The 21,708-nt window shown below is 43.6% G+C and overlaps 1 protein-coding gene across 1 annotated transcript; it reads right to left on the reverse strand.

Annotated features, from left to right (window-relative positions):
- Nucleotides 1-859: 859 nt before the first annotated feature.
- Nucleotides 860-18,250, reverse strand: PVALB (parvalbumin). Its single transcript, XM_063308286.1, has 5 exons — nucleotides 18,154-18,250; nucleotides 12,152-12,220; nucleotides 4,454-4,586; nucleotides 1,949-2,058; nucleotides 860-1,077 (listed from the first exon to the last, which is right to left on the reverse strand). The coding sequence occupies exons 2-5, from the start codon at nucleotides 12,210-12,212 to the stop codon at nucleotides 1,049-1,051; spliced, it is 333 nt and encodes a 110-aa protein (XP_063164356.1). The 5' UTR covers nucleotides 12,213-12,220; nucleotides 18,154-18,250; the 3' UTR covers nucleotides 860-1,048.
- Nucleotides 18,251-21,708: the final 3,458 nt, after the last annotated feature.

Consider the following 21,708-nt stretch of genomic DNA (forward strand, 5'->3'; position numbering starts at 1 on the left):
GCCCCATGTAGAGTGCATTACAGTAGTCCACTTGGGAGGTGACCAGAACACGAGTAACTTGTGAGCAGAGATATCTGGAGAAAATAACAGGCACTTCTCAGTTTCTGACAAAAGTTCATAGTGTCAGAAATTTGCTGCAGGGCAGTAGCAAAGCTTCAAGAGGAAGAAAAATGGTTGCTGTGTTTTACGTGAAAAGCTTCCCTTGCATTGGATAAGATCTAGAATGAAATTCTATTGCTTTGGGAGAATGAACTCTGAAGTAATTTTTCCTGTAAGGCAGGGACAGTACTAGTTGCACAGAAGTCTCTTTTCTGTTCATTTGAATTTTTGGGAAGTATAGTAGTATGAATAATTTTGTTTCCCATCCAGGCTACTTACTGGCACTGTTGGTAGACATGCCCTGTTGTCCATTCCGGAACTGACTGTCTCTGGCTTAAATAGTTGCAAAGCCTTTGCATCAGGTATCTTTCATAAACTTTGAAAGCATAACTTGCTGAATATATGAATAGGGAAAGAGTCACCAAACACTTTTTAAAAATAAGCAACATCTCAGGCAGTTAAGAAGTATTTTACAGCATTGTGAAGACTTCACTTAAAGGAATTTGCTGTCAAATGAAGTTTTGCAATTGCTATGACTGCAGATTTGTAAATTCCTGAGAACATGTGGTGTGTGTGCATGTGCAGGAGATTCTAGAGGAAGAAATCAGTCTTGCCACAAAGCAGCAAGAAGACGTGATGAGATTAAATCAGGCACACTTGGACTATACACTTGCTGAAATAATGTCTTCCCAGTCAGTCGTCTTATAGTGTTCCTTCTCTTTCATGCCAAAATAACGTAAGAGAAGCAGCAAAAGCAGAGTCCAGATTGATGTGACCTTTATTATTTTAAGAGCATTTTCCAGCACAATTACAGTGTTACAGGGCTGCAGGGGACAGAGTTGAAGTATAGAACAGGATAGATGAACAGGTGAAGAACAAAAGAGGTCAATACAAAACAAGTGGAATCAGGTGGTAAACGACAGAAGAAGATTCAGGTTAGTCCAAACCTTTATGACTGATTCACCAGGATAATAAATTCTGGAGGAGTGATAAAAATGAGAAGGAAAATAAATGGTCAGTATACAGAAGGGTTAGCTGTGACAGAAGCAACCAACTTTGTTGGTTATTTTTTACAACTGCTTTCCCTGTCTTACAGCAAGCAATGGGTCAGTGATAGATCACGTGTTTCCTGTGCAGAAGGTTGTCCCATGTTCAATTTCTACACTGTCCAGGTAGGACTGGAGAAACATCAGGCTGCAGAGTCAGTGTTGGCTATACTGGGCTAGGTGGACCAAGGATTAAACTCTACAAAACAGCTTCTTACATTCCTAGGTATTATAATTCTCAGCCATCTGTGGCTACCCATGCCGATTAGGAATTCTGGGAGTTGTAATCCTAACGTTTCTGGAGAGCATCAGGTTGGGAAGATTTGTGAGCTGACATGAAGTGCCTCTTTGAAAGAAATTGTGTTACCTCAGAGAATTGCATTGCCTCTGGTACAGAGGCTCATCATGAGCAAACCTGGCCTGTCTCTTGCAGGCCTAATATTTAGTCCTGAGAAAAGAGGATTGAAGTAAGAATAGAGTAACACTTTGGTCACTAAGGCAGTTGCTAAACTGAACCCATACATACTGACTCAGAAGCAGCTTGGCAGTAGAACTACTTTATGAGAGGGGACGAACCTTTCACTGGATGTGTTCAAGTACTCTGAAATCCAAATTATAGTATTTTGGGGATACTATAATTTGGGTTTCTGGACTGAGCAAGGGGTAGGACTCAGTGGCCTGAACAGCCCCTTCCAGCCGTATGATTTTATCACTATCTTTGAATGTGTAATAATTCTTAGTTCAGGTTATTTAACTCTGAGCTTCTGGTTGCAAACTTGAATTGTCCAGAGCAGCACACTTACCATCGATGCCTATTTTGCCATCCTCATCTTTATCTCCAGCACCCATGAATTCCTGGGTTTCTTTATCAGTGAGGTGCCTGCTATTGGGGGAAAAATCCTGCAACATCAACCTGTGAATGGAAAGGACAAGAACAGAAGAGCTGATTCCAGAAGTAACAGTTTTAAAAACATTTATATTTGCTATATACATTTAGAAGTTTATTTTCTTTCAAATGATGCTAAAAATAGTTTTCAGAAGAAAACTAAACCAATATGAAAACAAATCTCATCTGGATCTGAAGAGTCAGAAACGTCTGAATGACTGAACAACAGTAAGAAACAGAACACCATGTTTTTGAAAAGAAATCCCCCCCCCACAAATTAGCTGTTTGAAACAGCACTAAAATGTGTAATAAAAATTAAATCTTGTGTGAAGCCAGACAGAATGAAAAGCATTTTTAATTGACAATGAAAGGCTTCAGTGTAATGTATCTAGTAGACATGTATGGGTAAGGTAAAGGTAAAGGTTTCCCTTGACATTAAGTCCAGTTGTGTCCGACTCTAGGGGGCAGTGCTCATCTCCGTTTCAAGCCGAAGAGCCAGCGTTTGTCCGTAGACCCTTCCGTGGTCATGTGGCCGGCATGACTAAGTGGAACACCGTTACCTGCCCGCCGAAGCGGCACCTACTAATCTACTCACATTCGCATGTTTTTGAACTGCTAGGTTGGCAGGAGCTGCGACTAGCAACGAGAGCTCACCCCGTCATGCGGATTCGAACTGCCAACCTTCCGATCGGCAAGCTCAGCAGCTCAGCGGTTTAACCCGCAGCACCACTGCGTCCCTCATGTATGGGTAGTCTGTTCTAAATTCAGGCATAGTCATAAAAATCAAATGAATTTTTAAAATAAATCTTGTTTGTGTAGTCTGATTTCCAAGAAAAAAAAAATCTGCTTATCTTAGCTTATTGAGGAGGGAGGTCATATAAGGAATGAGACAGTTCCTTTGGTGTACGAGACATAAACTATGGAGGACTTTAATGATCAACCACCCTGGAACTCATAACAACAACTGAACTTTGTAGGACCAGTGTCCTGTGCTTGTGAAAGTCAGCAGCCAGGAAAGATGACCCTCCCTCATCCTGGACCAACTGAAATTTCTAAATCCCCCTGGAGGTCAGCTTCATGAAAACGGATCTTGTCAAGTGGAACGGGTTACTGTGGAAGGCAAAGCGGTTTGGTCCTTGGTCTCCAAGAAAGGATCTAGTAGACACTGATGAGAAAGTGCACCTCTGCCACATCTACAAACTGAAGAATAGTGCTGGACTACGGTATTCTCATGTTTAGGCTGCCCACATACTTCTTAAGGGGAAATGGGACACCATTAAATCCTGGTCAGCTGAACCACCCATCACCTTCAGCATCTTCCTCTTTGACTTGTCTAGATTTATGTGCTTTTCCTTTAATTTATTAGGGAGCTCTAGTTCAAGACTAGAGGGGAAAAAAAACCTTGAATGAGTGACCTTAAATCTGCCTAGGAAAGGAAATTGAAACTACTTAACATGGAAGAGAATGCCAATAGAAAAAGCTCTATTTCAGATGCTCCAGCGGTTATTTCAAGCCATTCTCAGTAACTGTAATTCAAGCTACATCGGCTGAAACCACTGTCTTCTACAGAATTGCCCTACAGAATTTTTCCACAGAAAAGGGTAGATGGACCCTTAATGGACCTAAAATCAGAATAGATTAACGGAGTTAAATTTTAATGGAGAGTAGAGTTTAGCTGAACATCATGAGAAACATCTGAAAAGAAAACACAGATGAATAATAGAATTTACCTGTTCTGTGGGCTGGAAGAAAAATTATTATTATTATTATTTATTCGATTTGTATGGCTGCCCATCTCATCTAAGTGACTCCAGGTGGCTCACAACAGGTAAAAACAATCCCATAAAAACAAGTTAAAAACCAATATACAAACATATAAAAACTGTCCATAATCAGTTTAAAAAATAGAAAATCATGATCAGCAGCAGAATTCATTGTAGATCAGCCAACACAGTGTTGAGCTCCCCAAAAATGGCATACCTCCTCCTCCTTTTGCAGGTGGAGATGGTGACGGGCTTGGACATTCCTATGATTTGTTCCTATGTATAACATCAGTTGTAATCTTCAGTGTAACATTAACTTCTCCCTCCCCCCTCACCCCAAAAGGGTAGACAGAGCCTGTATTAAGAATAATAACATTTTAATTCATTAGAAATCTTAGATTCACATTCTGGTCTGATTTTATTTCTCTGATGAGAATATTACATCTGATTTATTGATGTAATAAATATATGACAGAGAGTAGTTTAGATAGTTACACATTCAGTGTGGCTACAGTTATGGGAGATTATTAGCTATGCCTGCATTTTTCTGCTAGTAGCCAGACAATGCCACAAATATCATCAACCTGTATTCTACATTACTACTACAAAGCACATTTCAGATAGTACGTGACATGAAAGAAATATTGATCTTTGCTTACTGTATTTCATCAGGTTCAAGATAGCCATTTTTATCTGTATCCAGAATGCTAAAAAATGTATTCAGTTCTTGAAGGCTTTTATTTTTCAATCCCAACATCTCAAAGAATTTCTTGTACTCAAAAGAATTGGTAGCTGCAGGAAGAAGAACAGAATTCCGTTTATATGAGCAACTTTTTCCTTCCATAGATGACATGGTCCATTCATCTTTACAATACAAGAGCAATTGGTTGATACACGATCATTCAGTGTTGTGGCTGAGCAACATCAGGTGATTTGACTATGCCAATGAGCCATCATAGCTCAAGCATTCCCAATAATCTTAAATAAAATATTTCTCAGTGGAGATAGGTCATCCACCAAATGTAAGTAATATTGTAATCAAAATTAACCAAATGTTAGTATCTACTTCAGCTTTCCTCAGCCTAGAGCCTTCCAGATATGTTGGGACTGCAGTTTCTCAAAGGACAAGGCTGATCTATATGCATATATACATTTTGTAAGAGGACAGCTATGTTAATCTATGGTAGCAAAAAATCTATATGTGCTGTATCCTGTGTCCTCACTTTGCCCTTGAGCTGTTTGGTTTTCTTTGCTACTGATTGATAGATTGATCTCCTACTTTTGAGGACAGCAGTCTTCTCAAAGCAGCTGACAAGCAATATAAGCAGTAGTAAATAAAAAAAAATATTTTATTTTTATCCCGCCTTTATTATTATTTGCATAAATAACTCAAGACAGCGAACATACCTAGCACTCCTTCCTCCTCCTATTTTCCCCACAACAACAACCCTGTGAGGTGAGTTGGGCTGAGAGAGGGTGACTGGCCCAAGGTCACTCAGCCAGCTTTCATGCCTAAGGCGGGACTAGAACTCACAGACTCCTGGTTTCTAGCCCAGCACCTTAACCACTAGACCAAACTGGCTGTTATAAAACGAATTATTTTGATTATTTCCACAAGGCAGATGGTGGTAGTAATGGGCAGTTGAACCAAGCTTCTGTGCCACCTGTCTTCCTCCCCTTCTCTGTAAGTTATTCAGCTGTATGATTTGCAGAGCGTCTTTGTGGATCATGGGGACCCTTCATTTTGTAGGCCTGCAGACTGGGAGATGCCCACAGAAACCTGTGCATGACTATTGTGTTTGAAAATGGGATCAGGGCATGCACTTCATAGGAGAATCAGAGAAGGGAAACACTATCTGGCTGATGGGATCTATGTGAACAATAGGCCAGTGGTCTATTCATGTGTTGACTAAGAACAGAAACATGTAAAGGTATGGTGTCCCTATACAGCAGGGTTCCTCAACCTTGGCAACTCTAAGCTGTGCGGACTTCAACTCCCAGAATTCCCCAGCCAGCAAAGCCTGCTGTATAGGGGCCTTTGCCTCAGGCTCAATACCTTTTCAGACTTGGTATAAGTTGTCCAAAGCTGGCTGGGGGATTCTGGGAGTTGAAGTCCGCACAGCTTAGAGCTGCCAGGGTTGAGGGACCCTGCTATACAGTGATCATATACGGTGAACAAGACGTGATGCAACCTCTCCCATCTCTGATCTACTGCTTCCACTGCTGAGCAATAGCAGTCCTGCTGTAAAGCATGAACACTCAAGAGAAAAGAGAAGGAAGTGATGGGCAATATGACTTTGCCAATACTGTAAGGATATTACAGCACAGCATAAAATCTTCCTCCACAAATTTAATGGCTACTTCAAACATCTACTTACTTTGTATGCATACATGAGGAGTAACCATGCAGCTGGCATTCGTATTTGTTGGAATGGTGGATGCGACAAAACCCCACTCTTGTGGTGTTTTCCATTTCCTCTAAGCCCTTGGGCCCACCTGCGCCTTAGCACAGCACAACCATGCCCTGACAACACCACTAGTCTGTTATGTTCATCTCATTCCCAGGCTGTGAGTGAAACACCCTGAAGCTGTCATTAGGTGAACGCCTTTAAGATGACACTATCATCACCACAGTTTCAAGGTAGATAAAATCTAGAAGGCTCTACCCCACTGTCAGAAGCAATCAGAAGTATATTTGGGAGCACTGGGAGGTGCTTTTGCCCTCTGATGACAAGATCTGCGTCCCTCCGGCTGACAGGTGCCATTTTCATGTTCTGAATTGCTCTGAAGCAACTTCTAGAAGTAGCCCAAGAAAGAAGGAAAGCAAAAGCAACAGTGATAGGGGGAGATATGCCCAGTTAAATGCAAAATTCCAGAGGTTAGCCAGAAGAGATAAGGAATTATTTTTAAACAAGCAATGCATGGAAGTGGAAGAAGACAATAGAATAGGAAGGACAAGAGACCTCTTCCAGAAAATTAGAAACATTGGAGGTAAATTCCAGGCCAAAATGGGTATGATCAAAAACAAAGATGGCAAGGACCTAACAGAAGAAGAAGAGATCAAGAAGAGGTGGCAAGAATATACAGAAGACCTGTATAGGAAGGATAACAATATCGGGGATAGCTTTGATGGTGTGGTCAGTGAGCTAGAGACAGACATCCTGAAGAGTGAGGTTGAATGGGCCTTAAGAAGCATTGCTAATAACAAGGCAGCAGGAGACAACGGCATCCCAGCTGAACTGTTCAAAATCTTGCAAGATGATGCTGTCAAGGTAATGCATGCTATATGCCAGCAAATTTGGGAAACACAAGAATGGCCATCAGATTGGAAAAAATCAACTTATATCCCCATACCAAAAAAGGGAAACACTAAAGAACATTCAAACTATCGAACAGTGGCACTCATTTCACCTGCCAGTAAGGTAATGCTCAAGATCCTGCAAGGTAGACTTCAGCAATTCATGGAGCAAGAATTGCCAGATGTACCAGCTGGGTTTAGAAAAGGCAGAGGAACTAGAGACCAAATTGCCAATATCCGCTGGATAATGGAAAAAGCCAGGGAGTTTCAGAAAAAGATCTATTTCTGTTTTATTACTATTCTAAAGCCTTTGACTGTGTGGACCATAACAAATTGTGGCAAGTTCTTAGCGGTATGGGGATACCAAGTCATCTTGTCTGCCTCCTGAGGAATCTGTATAGCGACCAAGTAGCAATGGTAAGAACAGACCGCTGAACAACAGACTGGTTTAAGATTGGGAAAGGAGTATGACAGGTGTCATGAGCACTGATGGTGAGCAGGAGGGGCCCCTATCCAGGGGGGAAAACACATGCGTAGTAGAGAGAATTTGAGCTGTCATTCAAAGAGACACAGAACAAACCCGCCTTGACTTTTGGGGTTTATCTGTATGGGTTTTCTCACGCTTCTTCAGTTTGGTAGGATTTTCTGTCTACTGTAGCAGTAATAAAACACTAGAGACTTATTCCTCATCTCGGCGTGGTTCCCGCTTGTCAGGACAGCAGGGTTGTATACTCTCACCCTACCTATTCAACTTGTATGCAGAACACATCATGCGACATGCTGGGCTTGAGGAACCCAAGGCTGGAGTTAAAATCGCCGGAAGAAACATTAACAATCTCAGATATGCAGATGATACCACTTTGATGGCTGAAAGTGAGGAGGAACCGAAGAGCTTTATGATGAAGGTGAAAGAAGAAAGTGCAAAAGCTGGCTTGCAGCTAAACCTCAAAAAAACCAAGATTATGGCAACCAGCTTGATTGATAACTGGCAAATAGAGGGAGAAAACGTAGAAGCAGTGAAAGACTTTGTATTTCTAGGTGCAAAGATTACTGCAGATGCTGACTGCAGTCAGGAAATCAGAAGACGTTTAATCCTTGGGAGAAGAGCAATGACCAATCTTGATAAAATAGTTAAGAGCAGAGATATCACACTGACAACAAAGGTCCGCATAGTTAAAGCAATGGTGTTCCCCATAGTAACATATGGCTGTGAGAGCTGGACCATAAGGAAGGCTGAGAGAAGGAAGATTGATGCTTTGGAACTGTGGTGTTGGAGGAAAATTCTGAGAGTGCCTTGGACTGCAAGAAGATCAAACCAGTCGATACTCCAGGAAATAAAGCCCGACTGCTCACTTGAGGGAATGATATTAAAGGCAAAACTGAAATACTTTGGCCACATAATGAGAAGACAGGACACCCTGGAGAAGAAGATGATGCTAGGGAGAGTGGAGGGCAAAAGGAAGAGGGGCTGACCAAGGGCAAGATGGATGGATGATATTCTAGAGGTAACGGACTTGACCTTGGGGGAGCTGGGGTTGTTGACGACCAACAGGAAGCTCTGGCGTGGGCTGGTCCATGAAGTCACGAACAGTCAGAAGCTACTAGATGAATAAACAAAAATCCCACCTTTATTTTATAAAACTCAAGGTACCATACCTAATGCTCCAGCCTCCAATTTTCCCTACAGCAACAAACCTGAGAGGTGGGTTGTGCCCAAAGAGGGTGACTGGTCCAAAGTCATCCAGATCACCTTATTTGCCTTCAGCTGCATGATGGGACCTGATCAGGAAACCAAGCTAAGATGCTGAAAGATAATGAGTTCTCTGTCTCCGCCCCCCCCTCCAGTCTACGGATGTGTCCCAGCTGCCTAATGGAGCTATGTGTGAACTTTTGCAAATGAGGGCTAAACTAGATGTAACATGGGAGGTTAATATATTAATGATTACAAGATATTCACACAGTTTCCAAAAAAAATTCAAGGCACTTCATGTTGTAAAGAAAGGAATATGTTAAATACCAAGCCATGAACATAAGGTTATTTGGGAGACAGATACATGGGTCTGGCTGTTCAATGGCCTGGTTATAGCCCAGGAAACAAGACAGAAAATTTTCTGAGATCCCCTGGATGTCCAGGGCATTGGCAGAGTTGTACAAGAAAAGAAGTAAAGTGGTAGTTTCAAGAAAATGAGAAAGTAAGAACATCTTGGTTAGATCAGCATATAATAAGTCCTATGAGAAGAGGGGACAAGGCAACAGATCATTTTAAACATGCATTCTGTAGCAGAAAAAAAAATCCTGGGAGACTTTCCCATTGTCAATCAAGTAAGAATGCAGAAGACTACTGTCTTAATTTCCATATTTTAAAATTGCTATCTACATCCTAAACAGGAGGGAAGGCTGGAAATAAAAAAGAGTTGATAAATAGCTATTTGTTGAAGGTTTTCTCCAGTGGATATTTTGTATATATTATCTCATGGTGTGCATGGGGGTGGTGAGACATTATTTAGGAGACTGCTATAAAACAGCCTTTGTACTATATCACAGTCATGACATGAGCCTCTCTCTCTCTCTGTTTCTCTCTCTCTCTCTCACACACACACACGCAAACACCAGGCAACAACAACAACAACAACAATGATGATAATCCTCAAGAGTTTAAATGGCTCAAATTAAATACTAAGATCATTGTCACCTTGGTTTTTACACCCAGGAGAGGTAATAGGGAAATCTGATGCAGTGACTTTAAGAAGTGCTTCTGATTGGCAATGTCTTTCATTTGGGCAGACTTCTTTTTCTGGCACTGCATGTAAATTAAGAGGAAATCAATGAACAAAAAGAGAAAGAAGATGTGAGTTGGGAATCAGTCCATTCCTAGAGGAATCTGTTGTATGGCACACTTTCCTTGTGTGATTGTTTTTGTTTTCTTCAGGGCATTTACCAAGGTCACAGCAAAATCACACAAAAATTGCTGTGTTTAACGGGGTGGGGGTGGAGGTGGGGGTAAGTATATAATTTAGCATGTTAATTGCATTAAGCAAATATACACATAGAAGAGTACTTTAGACCACAATTGGGCAATATAGGTCAATTTCTCTTTCCTGGTGAATTGACCAGATTTCTGGCTCTCAACTGCTTAAAGAAAACAACAAATGAAACAGGTTCCTCTCCCCCAAATTTAGGACACTGGAATGAAGAAAACCAGCTCATAACTGAACTGTGAATTTACCTCTGATACTGAAAATAAATCCATGGGCTAAGGAATTCTTTAATTGTAAGCATATGTCTGGTGGTGAAGCTGCTATGTTTTCATTTGGAGCTGATTAATAGATTTTTGGGCTCTCACAAAAAATGAAGTGGATTTTGTAAGTTCAAGGTCTGCTCATTCCTGTCTTAACCATAAGACATCAGAACAACACAGGTGTTTTGAGAGGGTGACAATTCCAGAGACCTGGTTTGGAGTGGCAGTTAAGGTCCTGGACTAATGCTGGGAAACCATAAGTTCTAGTCCTTCCTTAGGCACAGAAACAAAGTAGATGGCTTTGGGTCAGTCACTCTCTCAACCCAACCCACCTCACAGCGTGTTTGTTGTGGGGAAAATAGGAGGAAGGAATATTATGTACACCACCCTGAGTTGTAAAAAAAAAGGCAGGATACAAATATAATAAAGAAAGAACTAAAATCCCATAGAAGGGAAGAGGCCTGAAGACCCTTGGGTGAAATAGCCCTGACTTGCTTGAGCTTTCTGCTTGTCTTCTAGGTAGGCTAATCCAGATATTGGGAGGAAAAGAAGGCTGTGCCAAACAGACAATGTTGACTATGCAGTCCTGTATATTCGGAGGACACTAGACTTTGTAATGCTAAGCCAGATGGTTCTATATTCGGCCATGCCAGTAGTACATCCTTCTGCAGTCTGGACACACTCAAGTTGTATGGAATTCCGCAGCCGGCATGGCCAATGGCCATTGTTGAGAATTGTGTGACTTAAAGTCCATACATCAGAAACAAACCAAGGCTGAGGTAGGCTTCAGTAATACATATAATATCAAAGGAACGTGCACATTGAAGACATGTCCATTCAAGTTAGAATTTGGGATATATTGCTGTTAGTGTGCCAGATACAGAAGAAGGCAGGAGAATAAATCTCCTGCATCTTTGAGAGAAGGAATTCGGCAGATCTGATTTGCATGCTAAGCAACACCTGGAGAAATTCCCTTTTTGATGCAACTCATGATGTGCGCAGGCTTGTGATTCTTCTTTCCTGCATCAAACCACTGTGGATTCCTCCTCCCAAGAAAAAGTGGGATAATCTGAACCTGGGCCTGTATGTGTTTTGACATGACAGGACATTCTGCCCCTTGAGCCCATGGTTACTCTCTTGTGCCCAGAATCCCCATCTAGTGACAAAAGCTAATCACTACATACCAAAATCAAATAATTATGGGAGGTTGCAAGGAAGTGGGACAATTCATTTATTAATCCTGTCCCAATAAGTGATTTAATTGAAAGCAATTGATTTCCTCCCCCGCTCCTTTAAAAAAATTGTCTCCTGAAAAACAAATAAAAGATAAACCAAGTCTAGGACAAGAAATTGAAGCCCTTGGAAGGATGGGGAAACAGATGAGAATTTTGCTAAAAACGTGGCAATATTGTATTCTCCAGGTTTGTGGCACAGCAACTTTCATAGTCCCTTGTCACTAGAGTCCGAACTTGCGGGAGCTGCAATCCAAAAGGTCTAGCGTGCACCGGATTGCGTGTCCCTGGCTGAAGGGTAAAGCCAGAAACTTCCTCTGGAGTCGCTCCGCTCTTCCCGAGGCTGATAAAAGGTGCGATCTCCGCTAGCGCGGCGCAGCAGCAGCCTCCCAGCGTCTCCCCACTCAGATGGACGAAGCTTTCCTTACGCTCCTGGAAGTTGGCGCAGGACTCGTCCCCGGACTCTTCCCGGCTGCCTGCTCAGGCTGGCCACCCCAGCCCTCTCTCCCTTCTCCCCCATCTCCAGGTCCCTCTCCTGCTTGAGCTCCACTTCCCGCTCCCATCCCTCCCGCTCCGTGGAAAGGCTCACCCTCAAAGGCTCTCAACGTCTTCTTGATCTCCTCGTCGGTGAACAAGTCCGCCATCGCCATTCTTGCAACTGTTGGGGGAAAGAGTGGGAGAGAAAGTGCAAGGAGAGACTTCAGATGGAGGGGGGAGGGGGAAAGTGCCCTTCTCCTCGCTTTTGCTCATATGACCAGAGCTGCAGTGCTGGGCGGGGATGGCACACCGGGATAAGGCTGGACCCGTGCCAGCCGCCGCCACCAGCAGAAGTGCCACGAGGCGCGCGCCGAGGACTGTTCTGCGAGTCGCTCGGCCAGAAGCACCTCTTTGCAAAGCGACCAAGACCAGATCTGAATCAAGACTTCTCTTGTCTGGGGGAATAGCCATTTGGGGCACGGAGAAGCCGCCGGGGGTGGGGAGCGGGGCGGGGGGAGTGCAGTAGGAAACCGTGGTGGGCCAATACCAGAAAGGGCACTATTTCTTAATAGGGCAGTTAGAAGATCCCTTCTATCTTTCATCCAAGCCGGGAACATCCTTGCAAGGATAGCGGAGTTCTTCCTCCCAGGCTACTCTCAGCATGAATCTGCAAGGCAGGTTCCAAGGCAGCAGAAGGCATTTGCCCAAGGTCACCCGGTGGGTGAACTCGGGACTCCTGCACTGTAATAATAATCCCCATCTCTCAGTTCTTGAGAGGAGGTAAACTGGCTTTTCCCATTCCTGCATGCAAGGCTATACTTCCCAATTCACCCTTTCTGTATTGTGAATTAAGTACGGGGCTGGGGGGTGGGGTCTTGCATGTGGGCATCCTTGCTGCTCCAGACAAGACTGGCGTTGTGCAGTTGTCCCGCCTCACTTTTTGGGTAGGTCAGAAGATGTGGTTGTCCATTTGTAGCCCTTGCCTACTTTCCCACCTTTCAGGTTTTTAGAGGCAGGACTCCTCCTAGCCCCCCCAACTCTGTCCAAAGATACTTTGCCCAGTCCAGGCTTCTCCTCTTTGATGGATTATTTCTAGTGATGGAAAGAAAATAGTTGGAAGTAGCTGTAGCAATACAGGAAGGTTATATATGGCAGCATGACTGTATAAAATGTTCACTCTTTAAGCAATATTCAGCTACATGACAGGGCCCAATCAGGTTCAAATATCTAAATTTATTTTACCTGACCTTATGCTTTTTGTTCTTATTTGATCAAGACATCTACAACTTTGATATTAGAAGTCTTCTTTCTTCTACAGTTGGTTCTCCATATTAACTAAGACAGCCTTCTCTTGGGATTGCTTCTTTGCCATATATTTTGAATGAGCTAGTGTAATACTTTAAAATAAGTTACAAATATCCCTTTTGATTTCATTTTAAGGACAACTTGAGTGTGCTCAAGGTTTCCTTTTTTCTGAAATTACATATGATCTTATTAAATATTGTCAGCAACTTATTACCTACACATAGGCTGAACAGGCAGCTCTTTTCTCATTGTTTCCAGTGAGTTTGGTTCAGGATTTAGTCCAGTGTGTTACCTTCCCTTCAGTGTGCTCTGTTCTAAAACTGCAACTATAGTCATCTATCTCAGAGTAAGGCCCTTGCACTCAATATGACTTACAGCTGAATAAATGTGCCTAGTATTTAGTCTGAAACGTATTTCTAATATACCCTTTTGCATCCTGAATATATATTTTACACTGTTAGCCAGTTAAAAACATCAGTTATGTTAAGTTCTTCTTCTTCAACTTAACTGAGTAATAATAATTACAGCAGCAATTCATTCTTATTATTCCTGCAGTTAGGGACTGCAAAATCAGGAGAAACCTCAAAGACTGTGCATTAGTCATAAAGAAAAAGTGGAAATGGAAGAGCAAGAAATTTCAATAAATGTGCTTAACGATAAAAAGAGGGCAAAAATCACTCAAAGAAAACCTGGGAAAAACCTGGATCTTAAAAAGCCATTTAAACGGGGACAAAGCAGTAACAGCCCAATTTTCAGTAGGAAGAAAATTACAACAGTAAGGGCTTGGGGAAATATAACACATTATTCCTGCTGCTCTTTCTTGGAACAAAAGGGACATATCCCCAAAGAAAGAAAAGAACAAGTAGGCACTGTCAGAGAGTAGATAAAAGATAAAGAGGCATATGAAATGATAAACAGATCAGAAGTATAGTTTGAAATATAACGCTCAAATAACAGAAGCCAGTGGACCTTGTAAAACAAAGCTATATCCCGTCTAAGTAGTAAGAACAAAAAATAAAGTATGCTGCACCATTTGCTAAGTGTTGATCATTCAGAGATCACTCAGGAAAGTCTTAATTATATCCCCTGCTTTGTACTTCTATATTATCCTCAGAAAGTTTGCTAGGTGGCTAAAATGTTTTTAGTGTTATATTACTTGTGTGTGTGTGTGTGTGTGTGTGTGTGCTGGGGAGGGGGGAACACTGGCATTTCTGTCTAGAGTGATTCTGGAAAGGTGCTTGTTTAATTTTACTGGGCTTCTGTTCTTTTTTACTTAGATGAAACCAGTCTTGTGGTGTCCTTTGGGTATAATTTTCTGTAGTGATAGCTGCATTGTACTGATACTTCTAGGGCCACCAGAGTTTTGAGAGTCCCAAGCTTTCCCAAGCTCCTACCTTGGATTTGATGAACAGGCATCAGTATATGCCAGGAGCAGAAATCTGTGACACCCAAATGCTAAGTTGTATCTTCCAATATTCTTCAATGGTAGCTAAATTTGAGGGGCTTATGGGAATTGTAATTCAGCAGTATCTGGAGGGCCATGAATTCCTCACTTTGGTGTGCATATAAATGTCTTTTCATGTGCAATTCTGCCCTAGAAGTTCTTGGTTTGCTCTTATTTATGTGCCAAAGGTTATATGATAATCCAGGCCGTAGATATTCTGCTTTCCTCCAAGCAGGTGTAGTTACCATCCCGTTTTATCCTACCAATAAACCTAAGAAGGAGATTGATTGAGAAATAGTGATTATTCCAGATTCACCTACCTTATTGTGGTTTTGTGTTTGATTTGAGATTGAAACTAAGTCTCCTCCATCTTGATCAAGTATTCTAACCATTAAGCTACAGTGGCATCAAACATGTCCTTAATCCTTAGAATTCATCTGTAGTTCCTGTTCACATTCTAAATTTGACCCATCTGGATTTACTGCAACTGATAGAGTCTTATTCAGGGAAATGGAGTCTTTGATGACCAAGTATCCCGGTTTAAATGCATAGTATATTATTGTTTTGTCCAGAGATGGATGCATTGACTACTACCAGGAGAGCAGGACAGGCAGGAAATGAACCAAGATGCCTTTAAACTGCACGGATAAATAAATCCACAGGTATGCTAATAAATTAGGGAAGCTCAAGTGAGAAAAGAGAGCTAGTTTGGTGTAGTGGTGAAAGCATCAGGCTAGAATCCAAAGCCAGATGAGTGACCTTGGGCCAGTCACTGTCTCTCGGCCCTAGGAAGAAGGCAATGGCAAACTACTTGAGTGGCAGGGACTTGTCTAGGCAGTCTCCAAGAGCCAAAAACTGACTCAGAGGGGTGCACACCCTCCCCTGCACACCCACATGAGAAAAGTTGCGAAAAGGCCTTCCCTGCAGATGCTCAGTATTGTAGAGAGGCAAGTGACATGAGTCCTAACCAGATGAACTCTTAGTAGGGCTGAGGGCTCTCCTCATCAGACGCAATCCCTGGAGAACCGGCCTCATTTCTTTTATGGGTTCTGATAAAAATGCAGCAAGGAGTTCTGAGATTTATGAGAGTGCAAGAGATACACAGACAACTGGAGCCCTTGGAAGCAGATGGTTCATCGAAGAGGCAGCCAAGCAGGAACTTTTGCAAGTCTTCACCCACTGAAGTCAAAAGAGAACCTTCGAAAAACAGCCTCTGCTTTATTAGATTGGATGGAATAAATCAGGAGAAAAAGGAGATTAGGAGTCTAGTTGAAACCTAAATCTGGGAAATGTTATTGTTAATTGGAGGAGGGGAGGATTGCCCCAGCAGCTCTCCTGCTGTCCCGGCCCCAGAGGGATTTCATAGTCAAGGCAGGTAATCAATTTAAATAGATAATCCCAAGCCTTATGCCAGTGTTCGGATTTTCTCCACACACTTCTGGACCATTGGCTTCAAAAGACAAATAGAAGAGAGGATGAGGTGAAAAAGGCAGTGTGCGTGGTGGGTGGGTGTGTCTGTGGGTACACATGTGGGATAAGGGTGGCACGTGAACATTCTGTCCCTGGCCCCTTCAGAGATCTGGGTGACAGTTCTGGAGGGCACCAGGTTGAAGACAGTACAGGAGGCTTTCCAGGGGCTCTTCTCAAGAGGTTGAGTGGAGTCCCAGGAAAACAATGGCAAGGGATGATCTGTGGGAATTACAGATCCCCAAACCAAGGCTTTCCACGCTACAGATTTCCCTCCCTCCCTCCCTCCTCCCTCCTTCCATTTCCAGTATCAGAGAGAAAAATGTGTGAGGGATGCATAAAAAAGCCGCGAGGAGGAAAAAACGGGAGTAAAGAAGTTTTTGCGCCTTACCACGCATTCTTTCTTTAGTGTAAAAATGAGTTTTCCTGCACTTGCCAGTCCTAATTGCCTCCCTCCACATCTGGATTGCACCAAATCCTGGTTTTATAGCGCGGATCTGTGTCGGATCGCCTTGTTTGGTTAAGACCAGATTACCTTCCCGTAGTTCCGACCGAAACGTCTGTCTTTCCAGGAGAGAAAAAAGCCGCCTGCCGCGGCTGGAGCGCCTTTTTACCTCTTCGGCCATCCAGGGGTTGCCCTCCCTCGTGGCAGACCTCCTCAGTTACCCTTTGGATTCGAGATCTGTCCTGGGCCGAGGGGGGCGAGGGATGTCACCGGCAGCAGAGATGGGCTGTTCGCTCGTGCTGCCTCCCTGTCCCGCTCCACTCGAAGGGAAGCACAATCGTCTTTCCGACTTGGTTGCGGAAAGTCCACCTCGGAGGCGCCAAACCTTGTCGGTCGGGGCAAAGGGAACCGAGGCTCGCTAGACAAGACGCGTTTTGCTGGACGGATGCTCCCAAAGGAAGCAAAAGAGAAAAGAAAAAAGAACTTTCTCAGAAGTCTGGGCCGAAAGTACATGTACTCACTTAGATTGTTTGCTATCGAGTGGCGTTATTCTTAGTTCTGAATTGTTACATTGCAAAAGGAAGGAAGGAAGGAAGGAAGGAAGGAAGGAAGGAAGGAAGGAAGGAAGGAAGGAAGGGAGGGAGGGAGGGAGGGAGGGAGGGAGGGAGGGAGGGAGGGAGGGAGGGAGGGAGAAAGTGACGTGTCCTGAAAGACAGAGGATGTGAAGTGTTCAAAACAAAGCTTAGTGCCTAGGACAGAAGTTAGAATGAATGAATTCTGTGCTCAAGATTTTGTGTTGAGTGTCTGTTCCATACGCATCGGAGGAGTCTCCAGGAAGCCATTCAGTCTGAAGACTAAATCAATTTAAAATTGAAATGTATCACTGCAAGTAATCCAGATTAGGCATTTGCGCATTAACAAACCCGAACTTTATCTAGAAATGACAATGGCGGGAGGCCAGGAAGGAAAAGTGTGGGCCAATTTCCCAGGTTCTCAAGGAATGAAGGTACAAACGAGGATCTTAGAAACTGGGGGTGAGGGATGGACCCAGATGCCGACCTCAGTGCGAAATTCCAGTACCAGCAGAATCTATTGCAAGTTAGTTAGATCATGTTTGGGCTACTGTTGCCTGTTAAGTGTAGGGCAAAATTTTTAAAGTTAAACAGGAATCTTCTTCACGGATGAAAGCTTTCTTCTTCCATCTCCAAGGAACTGGTGCAGTGCAGTGCAGTGCAGTGCAGTGCAGTCAAAAGCGCCGTATGAAATATGTTGGGCCCCGCTTCTTTATGGAAACAACACGCCTGATTATTCGGGAGGCGGATAAGAGAAACAAACTTCTTTCAAGTAAGAGAAATCGAGAACGTGGTTAGGAGGGGCAGTGTAGCGTCAGTGTTGCAAACTGAAGCTGCGAAAAGCGGCCGCCTCCGCCCGCACCGCGCTTCACCAGCCTTACCTGCGCGCGCCTTCCGACCAAGCGCCACTTGGAGAACAGGCGCCCCCGATTCTGCTTTCCTCTCCGGTGCAATAGACGACAGGACCCACTTCGCGGATTTTATGGGAAGCGCGCGCCGAGCCCCCCCACCCCCCTCCGCCGCCAGATGGGCTAAACCAAGGCGTGGAGGGAAGAAGACCGGGTGGCTGGCGCCCGGCATCCGCAGCCCTCTTGGCGCTCGCGATAGCCAATAGGAAGGCTCCGCCGGAGGTCCCAGGCAGAAACTGTCGTGGCTAAGCCGGACAATCACCGTAGCGAAGCACCTAGAGACCGCGAGGGGCCAAGTGGCTGAAGGGTTTGCTGTTGTCCCTCTTAGAGATCCTGCCTCCCGCGAAGAACTTAGCGGGCTGGGGGCCCGGGCCCGGGCATAGCTCTGCCAAACCAAGAACTCTTCCCGTTCTTGGTTTTCCTTTCTTTTGTGGGGTCGATCCCCAGCTCTCCAGGTGGCCGCCTGCCTGCCTTTCGAGTTCTCCGAGCGCTTTGCGCGCCCTCCTGCTCGGGAGGGGAGAAAGGCCTCGAATTCCGCTTCTTTGAAGGGCGGCGGCGAAGGGATGCGGGACTTTCCCGGAGCGCCTGCGGGTCGGCGATGGCTAGGGAAGGAGCTCGACCCCTAAAGCATCGGCTGGTCCCCAAATGCGGAGGTCGTTCAATCCACCTCTGCGAAAGGTCAGCGGGGCAGCCTCTTCTTCCAGGCGGCCCGGTCTTAGCTATCCAGTGCGTGTCAGCAGGAGTGCTGGCGGGTCTGGGAGATGCTCTTAGGAAAGCCCTGCTTGTAAGGGGTCCTGCCTTTTCTCTTTCCAGCAGGAAAGTCCCCCCTGCCCCCTCCCCAATATACACACTTGTGTCCAATACCCTGGGTGGGTGGTGGTGGTGGTCTTGCGTTTACTTTTCCTGAAATAATCAAGCAATGGCACTATTCCTGGCTCTTTTATGTAACTCACCTCTCTACCTTGAAAAGCAAACTCCTGACTTTAAACTGTATTATCCAGTTTAGGACAAAGGACACAGCATTTGACAACTTCATTTAGTAATCAGATATGAAATGCATGTCCCCTTCCTTTTGCCCCCAAACAGGATTTAAAATGGATAATAGTGATAAATTATGGATTAAAACACACACACACACACACACACACACACAATGCCAATTGATTGGTCATGAAATCTTAAAATCCCATTGTGTGGAAGGTTTGCTCAGCACTTTTTGTCTTCAGTTTTCCTTCAAAAACAAAACAAAGCAAAACAAATTGTTTTTGAAGATTTTTTTAAAAGCCAAGTAAACTAGAAACATAGGACCTGCCACAATGCTGAGCCATGCAGATTTCATAGGTAGGAAATTTTATATTATGTCAGAAACTGGTTGTCCATCTAATCCAGTATTTTGGGGAAAAGTTTTTGTTCCCTCCAATGCTGTTACCTGATCACCATTACCTCATTTATCTGGACTGGCTTGAGACCTTGGTAGGTGAGTTTGCCTGCTTTGCCTCAAGCTTAATTTTGGGTCCAGCAACATATGTATTATATTCACCTCATAGATGGAATTGCTTTTAAAAAGTTTTCACACTAGTAAGGAAACAGAAGCTGGGAATAAATAACCAGCTTTATTTAGTCTTGTCTCTACTAACAATTCTTCCTAGCCCTAAGTGCAAGTTCTGACTTACCTATAGACATCACAGTAAGAGTGAACACACAGAGACACACACACACACAGACACACACACAGAGGATGTAATACTGTTCTTTACAATCTTCTCTAAAGTAAGAAGAATGAATGTATTCTTTGATCACAGTTGTCACAGCTTTAACCATATGCAGACGTCTGACTACTCATTTCTGATAATGGTCGGATCTTCATGGATCAGTGGATTCCATCCAGTTATCCCTGAAGCCTGCATAACAGAGAAGTTGTCCCTGCACTGACAATATGATCTTTCACTGAGAATTCAGAATATATGAGACAGAAAAGGCAAGGCTCTTAGACTCCTTTTCTGTCCCAGTTCTGCGAAGCTAAATAGAGGAGTTCAGTGTTAGTTGGGGTCAATAAGATCCAAAAGGACAGGAACATAAAATCAGATATCAGGATATCTTTGTAATAAGGATAATGTTGAAAGATTTGATAATATGTCTGGGCCTCACAAACAGATGTGCTTGTCTGGCTTCAATTAGCAGTAAATGCATCAGGCTTATCTCAAGGTCACCTGTGATACAGGCTGGGGATCGTGAACTCAAAGGTAGACTCACTGATGGACTAACTCCATGGAAGCAGCAAGAGAAAAAAAAAATACAAAGACAAACTAAGTCAGAGTTCCAGGCAAGAGGTCTGGGCAGCTAGGAATTTTAAGGCAGGAATCAATGAATGTGATAGTTTTATTCCATGGACCATACTGAATTCTGATTACTTTCTAAATATCAACAGTCTCTGACCCTGAACAAGTACAGCTGACTCTGTTCAGGTAGGTCTGCCTTCTTCCAGCCCATGACATCTGAGGGACCCTGCCAGCTCCACATGTCTCTTAGTCTAGCCGAGCACTCCTGTGCGTCTCCATCTTGTGCTGCTCCCCCTTCAGAGGCTGGTGTTTTTGAAAGCTGGATGGAGGAGCCTCCAGGTCTGCATCAGAGTCTTCAAGGTCCAGAGGGGAAGAGAGGAGCTGGTTGCTGGCTTGATATCATAGTCTGTGCCTGGCAGGTTGCTTCCTGGGAAGCCTCCTCCTGGTCCTGTCCTCATCTGGAGAGGGTGTTGGGACTTGGCCATGACAGAACAATATGCACTTCTCTCTCTCTCTCTCTCTCTCTCTCTCTCTCTGTGTGTGTGTGTATGTGTATTATTAAAGATTTTTTAAAAAGGAGATAAGAAACTAATGCGAACCAATATAAAATAAGAACAAGTAAAGAAAAAGAAAGAAATCAAACAGAAAGCTAGAAGTTCAAGAAAGGAAACAAAAGTAAAAAAAAGAAAGAAAGAAAAAAGATACAAAGAAGTAGCTTCTCATCTTCGTTACAGCAGTTATAAGTACAATTATAAATTTACCTCTTACTCTACGGTTACAACATAACTGTTCTTCTGTCTTGTCTAAACATTAAATCCATAAATCATAATTTTTTGTGCTGTTTTACACAGAAAGCCCACAAGGGGTTTCCAGTCAGCAATAAATGTAGGTACTGTCTTTTCTCTGATCAAAGAAGTCAATTTGGCCATCTCAGCGAGTTCCATCATCTTCACCAACCATTCCTCCGTTGTGGGCAGTGCCAAATCTTTCCATCTTTGTACATACAATAATCTCACTACAGTTTATATATAAAAACAGAGTTCAATGACTTTTTCCCAACTGTTTGTGCATCAATCTTTTTGATTGAGGAATGCAGCGCAAAGGGCTTGGCTGCTGCTGCTGTTTGGGCTGCTTTTTTTTTTTTTTTTTTCCTTTTTTGCAGCTGAAGCCCAGCCCAGCCTGGCCCAGCAGCCAGGCCGGGCACGCCTCATCAGCAGCAGGAGCAAGAGGACAGTGAAGGTCATCTGGG

This window comes from Candoia aspera, chromosome 7 (genome assembly GCF_035149785.1).
Source record: "Candoia aspera isolate rCanAsp1 chromosome 7, rCanAsp1.hap2, whole genome shotgun sequence".
NCBI classification, from domain to species: Eukaryota; Metazoa; Chordata; class Lepidosauria; order Squamata; family Boidae; genus Candoia; species Candoia aspera.